The 9,213-nt window shown below is 39.0% G+C and overlaps 1 protein-coding gene across 1 annotated transcript in view; it reads left to right on the forward strand.

Annotated features, from left to right (window-relative positions):
- RACGAP1 (Rac GTPase activating protein 1) overlaps positions 1–8,871 on the forward strand; it is a 47,576-nt gene extending 38,705 nt beyond the window's left edge. The window contains exons 11-17 of the mRNA XM_060253555.1: positions 1,111–1,206; positions 1,390–1,588; positions 2,503–2,608; positions 2,763–2,895; positions 3,041–3,176; positions 4,243–4,351; positions 7,676–8,871. Of these exons, the coding sequence (XP_060109538.1) occupies positions 1,111–1,206; positions 1,390–1,588; positions 2,503–2,608; positions 2,763–2,895; positions 3,041–3,176; positions 4,243–4,351; positions 7,676–7,751 (855 nt within the window). The 3' untranslated portion in view covers positions 7,752–8,871. The remainder of the gene's footprint in view (positions 1–1,110; positions 1,207–1,389; positions 1,589–2,502; positions 2,609–2,762; positions 2,896–3,040; positions 3,177–4,242; positions 4,352–7,675) is intronic.
- The last annotated feature ends 342 nt before the right edge of the window (positions 8,872–9,213 follow it).

Here is a 9,213-nt window from a genome sequence, read left to right on the forward strand (position 1 = left end):
GAAATCAAGAGATTGAGACTGGGTAGCTGTGAAGGAATTGGAAAAGATTATGCATTGTAAGGATATTTCACTGGTGACCATATGAAAGTTGGGTAGTGAAGAAAGCTGACTGGAAGAAAATCGATTCTTTTGAAATGTGATGTTGGAGAGGTTTCCAGGTACTGCCAAAAAACAAATAAATGTGTTGTAGATAAAATGAAACCTGAACTTTTCACTAGAAGCTAAAATGACTAAACTGAGGCTATTGTACTTTGGTCACATTATGCGAAGCCAGAGGAGAAAAAAGAAACGATAGTGCTAGTAAAAGTTGGGCAGCAGGAAAGAGGAAGACCCAACATGAGATGGATTGATTCTGTCAAGGAAGCCAGGGCCTTCAGTTTACAAGACCTGAGTAAGACTGGTAAACAAAAGGGCCTTTTGGAGGTTGTTAATTCATATGGGTGACCTTGAGACAGAAGTTACTTGATGGCACTTAACACACACACGCATCCTTAGCATGTTGTTTGTAGCCAGGTATAAACTGGAAGGGTATGCCATGCAAGAAGCAGGCAGTAATAATGCCTGGTGTTTGCTAGAAAAAAACAGGAGAAACAACTGCTGAATTGAGTCTTGCCATTTACCTTGTATGCCAAAAGGCTTTTCAGAGGGACCCTGAAATATTCTTATGCTGTTTGGGGTGCAGTGAGAAGAAGGCAATGTCTGTGATAGAATGATTGCAGCCTGCCTTGCTACGCTTAGATAATTGGCAAGCACATATTTTACACCAGCCAGAGAATGTGTGAAATTTGTTCAGGGAGTTCTAATGCCGACTGTATTGGCTCACAGTATTGTTAATGGTACATATTCCTGCTTATCTGGTATATGGTGCAAAGTTCAGTATTAGAATCAGACTCTTGAGCTTTAGGATTTGACCACAAAATTCAGTTAAAACCTATTTGCTCCCTGTTTTTCTAGGCTGAAGCTTTGTGGTGGTTTGCCTCAAGGACTCTGGTTAGCTAGTGTTATTGCTAAGGTCTCCAGTGCAACTGGTATTTCTCAGAAGTTTCTGCTGTGGAAGTTGTATAAGATCTGTGCTGATGGGGAAAAAAATCACTGTATTCTTCTTTTTAGGGAACTCTTGCGGATTTTGTATCTCTGACTCCTCCCATGATCCCTTCCATTGTAGTTCATTGTGTAAATGAAATTGAACAGCGTGGGCTTCATGAGGTAAGAATGAGCTTGAAAGATTTAGACCTCATTTATGGAATTATTGGAATGAACAAAAAATAAATTCCATCAAAGGAACTTTTGCAGTGATCACAGAAACCATCTTGTACTCCAGGAAGTGAATTCCACTAAAGTTTATGTGACTTGGTTGTGATAATGCTTTATGGATTGTTGTTTCATCAGACAGGCCTCTACCGAATTTCCGGCTGTAAGCGAACAATAAAAGAGCTGAAGGAGAAGTTCCTTCGAGGGAAGACTGTACCCCTACTTAGCAAAGTGGAAGATATCCATGCCATATGTGGGCTTCTTAAAGATTTTCTTCACAACCTTAAGGAGCCCCTTCTCACCTTCCGTCTTAACAAGGCTTTCATGGAGGTTGCAGGTAAAAATAATGTAAAAAGTGCCCTCCCCCGGTCTAGAACATGTCATATGTAAACATATGTAGCCTTTTCTTATGACAAGGAAAATTACTACTTAATCCTGTAGAAGACAAATGAAAAGACAAAGATGTCAGTGTCTTCATCCCTGACCTGGTGCAAGCTACTAAAGACCTACAGCAGGAACTCCAACAATGATCGCTTCACTATTTCCCTAACATCCTCAGTAAACTCAAACAGCATATTAAAAAATGCCATACAAAAGAGTTTAAATCTCTCAACATGGAATATAGAACCAATGACTATAAAAGAACTCCATGTCCCTTACTATCTTTCTTTACTCTCTTATGTGTCTGTTTTGTGGATCTTCTCTTTTACAGTCCTGTTCATGCCATACTTGGGATCACATGGTCCTTCTGATCTCATGTGTGCTGTTTTGCAGCCAACCATGATTGCTGTTACATCTGACCCAACAAGATATGGTTTCTGCATGTCCTTCAAACCAAAACTGGAAACCACAATGGAACAGTGGCTTCTAGGGATGGTGTGGAGGGCAGTGTGCCAGTTTGAGTGTAAAGGCAGCTATGCTTCACTACAAAAGAATGGAAATGGCAGCACATGAAGGGAAAAGGAAACATGTGAGCCTAACATCTGCTCATGTAACACCATAATGTGCAAATTCAGTTAGTCTACATGGGTATCATTCCTAGTTCTATCACTGATACTAAAAGATTTATACTGGGTGAAAGTTTCATACTATAATATTAGTAACTCCTGCGGCTAGACTCAAAATGTAGACTTCTGTGCCAAACAAACTAATGCATGGGATATGAGGCAAGGCCACCCCCCATCCCTAATAAAGACTTATTGATATATCAAAAATGGTCAGAAAAATGCTGGGTTTTTGTTTTGTTCAAAGAAATCGTGGATGAGGATAACAGTGTTGCGGCTATGTACCAAACTGTTGGGGAGCTCCCTCAGGCAAACAGAGACACTCTGGCTTTCCTTATGATACATCTCCAGAGGTGAGTTTAGTTGGGCTATCCTGGCATGCTATAATTTTTTCCGCTGCTGGCTATAATATGCATTTATAGGGTGGCTGACTTTCCATTGCGCAATTTTCAGAGAGTTTCTCATTATAGATGTGCTCTGCTTAAATATCCCTCTTCTCTTATCTAGAGTGGCTCAAAGTCCAGATACCAAAATGGATGTTGGCAACTTGTCCAAAGTCTTTGGGCCAACAATAGTTGGACATGCTGTGCCAGATCCTGACCCCATGACAATATTCGAAGACACAAAAAAACAATCCAAGGTATGACACCTATATGCATGAATTGGGGTAGAATGTGAAATTGGGGCTCATTCAAATGTGGTATAATGTAGTATGCATTTTTCTTTATTTTGCCTGCTCTGCCTCCTTGTGTAAGAGGGAATGATTAATCACATGTCTTTTGCAGGTTGTGGAGCGGCTGATTTGTCTGCCTTTGGAGTATTGGAACCAGTTTATGATGGTGGAACAAGAAAATATTGATCCAGATCATATAATTGAAAACTCTAATGCCTACTCCACACCTTGCACCCCAGATTTTAAAGGTAATCATGCTGTGTTGAATTGCTGGCCAAAATCCAGCAGCTGTGCTAACTGAAATTCCAACAAACATCTAATGTTTACACACCAGGGTCTTGCTACAGCTGCTAGTTCTACTAATTAGATACTTGTACTAAATGTTTCAAGAGCCCTGTGGTGCAGAGTAGTAAAGCTGCAGTACTGCAGTCCTAAGCTCTGCTCACGACCTGAGTTCGATCCCATTGGAAGCTGGGTGCAGGTAGCCAGCTTGGGGTTGACTCAGCCTTCCATCTTTCCATGGTTGGTAAAATGAGTACCCAGCTTGCTGGGGGGAAAGTGTAGATGACTGGGAAAGGCAATGGTAAACCACCCCGTAGAAAGTATGCCATGAAAACGTTGTGAAAGCAACGTCACCCCAGAGTCAGAATCAACTGGTGCTTGCACAGGGGACTACCTTTACTTAATGTTTCTCCATTTAGTTCTTATCTTGTGATGCCTCTCTTCTTGCACAATCTCACATGCATATTTCTAGGACCAAAAGAAACCACAAGGTGGTGTCAGAACATGCCAAAGAATGTGGACTCATGTAACCATAGAAATGCATGTTACCATTCTGCAAGTTTCCTTGCCAAGTGGAAGCAAGTGATCTTTACTGCCAGAATGCAGATGCAATGATGAGGCACTATGTGCTAAGTACTGAGGAAGGACAATTTGACATGAAGCTGCTATGAGTATACATAAACAGCTTTCCTTGTTGCTGGGTTTGAATTTTGGCAGAAGACTTGCACATTTTGTTCAGTTGGGGAAAAGTTACTAGAAGCACATTTCTTAGTGTTAAGTCTGGTCAGTAGGATGTGTGTGCTAGGCCTTCTGCACCTCAACCCAGAGGAAGATGTTTTATCAACACATGAATATTAACAACATGTATTGTGTAGCAAATGTCACTTTCTAGTCTCTGTATCCATATATGTATTAAATCCTTACATACTCCTTGAGCCACTTCATAATTATTCCTCTAGTGCTGGAAGTAATTGATACACTGGGCTAAAAATACTACTGACAATGCCATGCTTCTGTTGTCTTGTTGCAAAGTGAGCATGTTGGGACCAGTTACCACTCCAGAACAGCAAATGATGAAGACTCCTTCAAGCAGTTCCCTGTCTCAGAAGGTCCGCTCCACATTTAGCAAGACCACACCCAAGTAAGTTGGGCTTCTTGGCCAGTGAATTTCTTTTTTTCTTGTCTTCATCCACTGAAACTCCTCAACCAAGGACCTCCGGTATTTTAGCACTCACTGCAGCAAATCACATTAGCTAGTTGGTGATAGTAACTTCCTTGCTACTGAGGTATTCAGTGACTTGTTCAATGTGGGTGCAATTTAGAGACTGTAAACATTCCAAAACAGAAAATCACCAATTTGCTTCCTGTTGTAAGAGTCATAAAGTTTCCTTGCGGCCCTTTAGACACAACGTGCTCATAAAGAGACTGATATTAGTTTGGATGTAGGTCTTCATGGGATGCATAGTAACGTGGGTCTACTTCTATCCAATATTGTAGCTAGGAAAAGGTAGTGTATCACTATTGCTGTGTAACTGCTGTGCACAGCCCTATATATTGCAGCTATACCAAAAGATAAGTCTGGAAGGAGCCTGCTGTGCATTTAGGCATTAAAGCACCCCTGGTTGTGGGGAAAATTGTGTCTGCGTAAAAATCATGTTTAATTACACTCTCCTCAATGTCTTACTGGACTGTAAAAGTTAGAGCCCAGTGGCACCTTTAAGACCAAAAGGTTTTATTCATTTTTTCCCAACTGTTCGTTGGTCTTAAAGATGCCACTCTAAATTTATTCTGTTGCTTCAGCCCAACGTGGCTATCCACATAGAACTATCTTACTGGACTGTGAGTAGCTGAAATAGCAAAGGAAGTGAGATGGTCAACTGAAGCAAAATTGTGGGGACATAAATTTGACAAATGTTGGCAAATATGCAAGAAGGTTGCTGTTTTACAAAGTAAAAGCAACACATTTCATGCCAGATTAGTTGGTCCAGTCCCCTTATTGAAACCTGTAATGGAATTCTCTTTAGAGGGGAAAGTCCCCCAACTTGTTTCTATAGTTCCCATATCAAAGTATGGTAAAGATGCAACTAACCCTGCCTCATATCACCCAGTAGCCCTTCTGAACACAGATTATAAGATTTTTAGCCAACTGACTGAAGAACATTGTAGGGAAATTGGTTTGTCCAGATCAGACTGGATTTATACTTAATAGAAATTTTTCAGACAATATCAGGAGAACAGAAAATATAATACATTATTGTACCCACATGAACACAGGTTAGATACAGAGAAGGCATTTGACTCGGTAGAGGGAAAAAATGTTTTCATTTAGACACATGGGATTTAAAATGTTTTCATTATTTAGACACATGGAATTTGGCCCTGCTTTCCTTAGAACAATCCAGGTACTCTATGCTGAAACTCATGCTTGAGTGAAGGTGAATAATTTACGGTCAAATTCCTTTAAAATTAGTAGAGGTACCTACCAGGGTTGCCTGTTGTTGCCATTGCTCTTTGCTTAGGTGATATAGCCCCTGGTGGAGGCTATTAGACAAAATCCAGAAATTAAGGGGGTTTTAATTGGTACTCTTGAGCATAAAATGTCATTATATGCAGATGATCTCCTGATTTATGTTTCTAAGCCCTCCATGTCAACCAGGCCAGGCCAGAATTACATCCTATTAACTTATTAATTAAAGCCTCAGCAAAAATAAAAGCTAATTTTAACTTCCATTGGGTTAAACCAAATGGAGATAATTAGGGATGAAGATCTCCTTACAACTTAAATACATAATTCAAATTTTTTTTGATGAGAATCAAAAGTCAATTATGGTTCAGTTGTCAAAATTGCATAAATAAAAGTTAACTTGCTCTGAAAGAACTTCGATTGTTAAATCCTTTCTTTTACCTAAATTTACTATTTTATTTCAATCTATCCCAGTGGCTATCCCAGGAAAAAAACTAAAATTATGGCAAAACTATTTAAATGTTGGCAAATGAGAAAGCTAGGGTGGGTCATAAGATTTTGAGTATGCCCATTAAGTCTGGGGGGCTGAATATGCCAGACTTCAAGTGGTACTATATAGCTTCTACTTTAGCCCAATTAGTGAAAATGCTTAATCCTAAACCAGAAGAGGAGTGGATCTCCATTGAAGACTCATACTCTGCTCCCTTGTCAATTCAAGGAGTGATCCGTCTTAAGTCAGAAGATAGATCCCAATCTATCTTTCACAATTCTTTTTATATTACACACTCAAAATTTGGGGTTCTTGGAGAAAAGTGATGGCCCCAGATATCTCACCAGTGTCCACATCTATGTACCAAAAGTGGTTTCTCCCAGGAAATGATAGACAGGCTTTCCATGGATGGCTTGCAGCAGGTTTATTATCCCCTTTTTCTTGGATAAAAAGGGGGAGGTTATAAAAAAGCAGATTGCATAACAAAAATTGGGTGGCAAGATTTCTTGATATAAATATCTTTAAATCAGGAACCTCTGTGGTTTTCGATATATTGCTTTTGAAATTATGGTTAGTAAGCAAAAAATTTTCAAAAAAATACTGTCTCTTGTTATGTCTATACAATACAGGCATTTTACCATATCAAATAAAATGGAATTCAGTCTTGGGGATAAATCTTACTGAATCTAACTGATACAAATTTGGAATTCCCCGTCAGATAAATCTAGAATGTGTAAAATTCGACTTCAGTTTTACAAATTGCTTTCAGATTGGCTTATATCACCTCACAAAATTCATCTGATGAATAAAACTTTCAACCCAAAATATTGGAAGCAATGTAATCAAGTAGGGACTCGTTTTCATAATTGGTGGTAGTGTAATGTTGTTCAAACTTTTTGGAAAGAAGTTCGTAAAACTATCTGTGGTCTTGTGAATTTTTCTCTTCCATATTATCCAAAATTTCTCCTGCTAGATTTTTGGGCAGGCTTACAACTTTCAAAACAACGGGCTTTTAAAAATTTCAACATTAATGGCTGCGGCTAGATTAGCCATTGCAAAGAAATGGAAGTCCCCTTTAGGTCTCACACTCCACAACTGGCAAGTAAATTTGTGGGAGCAATATATTATGAGGAAGATTATGAATAATCCTTTTTCTTCTGACTCTCCCTTGGTGTGGGAACATTTTGATTATGAGGAAACCTGGGAACTAACTATACAGTATCTTGTGGACAAGAGAGTTGTCGCTTCTGGTCAGTATATTGGTGCAGCATAGAAATTTTAATTGGGTTGGAGTATTGTATAAATTACTGGATTATTTCATTTTAGTCAGATGGTTTTCTGATTAAACTGCTGATTAAATCTAATACTTTTTCCTTATTAAAAAATTTAAATTTAAAAAAAACATGTCCATGTCCAGCCTAGGATGACAGGGCAACTTTTTATTGCTTTTTTGATGTTTTACAAAGTATGCGCTTAACATCCTACTGAGTCTTTCCTTTTATTCCCTTCAGATTTTCAAGCAAAAGCAAGTCTGTGACCAGCCTAGGAAGGCAGGGCAACTTTTTTGCTTCTCCAATGCTGAAATGAATATGCTGCAGTTCTGAATGTGAACTTTGTTCAGTTATGCAGAGCTACAATAAAATCCTAAGTTACTCCTTCACTATCCCAGCTGCACTGTGTACTGCGATCAACTGTATACTTCTGTTTTCAGTTTAAATGTTTTTATTTGAATTTTACTGTGCACTGTAAAGTATCTAATGCCATATCACATTTATTGTAGGGGAATAATTGGCAGAACCCACTCAGCATGTTAGTAGGAAAACTGCAAGAAGTTGTTTTGAAAATTGTTTTCTGTAGCTGAAAAGCTGCCACCATCTGTTCAAAGCACCCCATTATTGTTTCATTTGTGGGTTGTGGTTAGAAAGGATAGGATGCATTTTGCACTGGCAGTAATCTCATTTCAAACAACAGCCGTAATCCTGGGGGGAATGAGTGCCGATCCATGGTACAAGGAAATGGCGCGTGCTGAAACAACACTTGTACTGCTTTGGCTAGCCTATTTTTAGTGAAACCAGTGACGTATTTCTTTTTAAAGTGAGTACACTCAGAACTCAATCATGTGAAAAATTGAAATCCAGTGTTCCATCGTACGGGCACACATTGCTGTACATCTGAGGTTCTCCCTTGTGCAGCACGGGAGGGCACTGAGTAAATATGATACCAAATAGAGTGTTTTATTTGTATGATCATCACCTACAGCTTTTGGGAACCTAGTTTGGGTTGTTTTGAACTTACGTAACTAGATTTTGGTAAAAATATGTTCTGTGGTAGAAGTGCTCTTAATGTTATATCCATAGCAAACTTATCATACCTTTTCTTGTATTTATAATTTATATTTTATAGGCGTGTTCTTAACATGGATTCTTAATTGGTAAAGTTGAATGTACTACATTTAAAATACAATGGTCTGACTCATCCTGAGTGATTCTTCCCATAACGCTGCCCCTTGCCAATATTTCGCAAAACAAGTTTTTTAAAGATTGGAACACATGGCTTGTTGTAAGAGTAAATCTTAACATGATATGTGTTGGTTTATGGTTTGTTAAAATGTTTCCTATATATTGTAGTACTTCTTGGTTAATCTGTATGATTTGATCCTTCCCTAATCTTTTAATACTGCAATATTAGCCACCTGTGGTGTAAGAAATCTGCAGTTTTGTGCTATTTTCTTTGGAGCAGGTAATGGAGAATACTTGAAGCTGGGGTCTAACCTTGGCAATTTTTTTTAAAGAATCAGGACTGAGTTTCCATGACCTGCATGTTGTACCATCAGTCATACATTGTACTGCTTAGAATCATTTCCCAAGCATACAAGGCCTTGATTTGGATTGGTACCACAGCAGAAGGAGGAGGTTTGGATTTATACCTTGCCCTTCACTTGAAGTCTCAGAGCGGCTTACAATCTCCTTCCCTTCCTTCCCCACAACAGACACCCTGCAAGGTAGGTGGGGCTTAAGAGAACTCTGAGCTGCTCTTGAGAGAACTGTGA

The sequence above is a fragment of the Heteronotia binoei genome, chromosome 13 (genome assembly GCF_032191835.1).
Source record: "Heteronotia binoei isolate CCM8104 ecotype False Entrance Well chromosome 13, APGP_CSIRO_Hbin_v1, whole genome shotgun sequence".
NCBI lineage: Eukaryota > Metazoa > Chordata > Lepidosauria > Squamata > Gekkonidae > Heteronotia > Heteronotia binoei.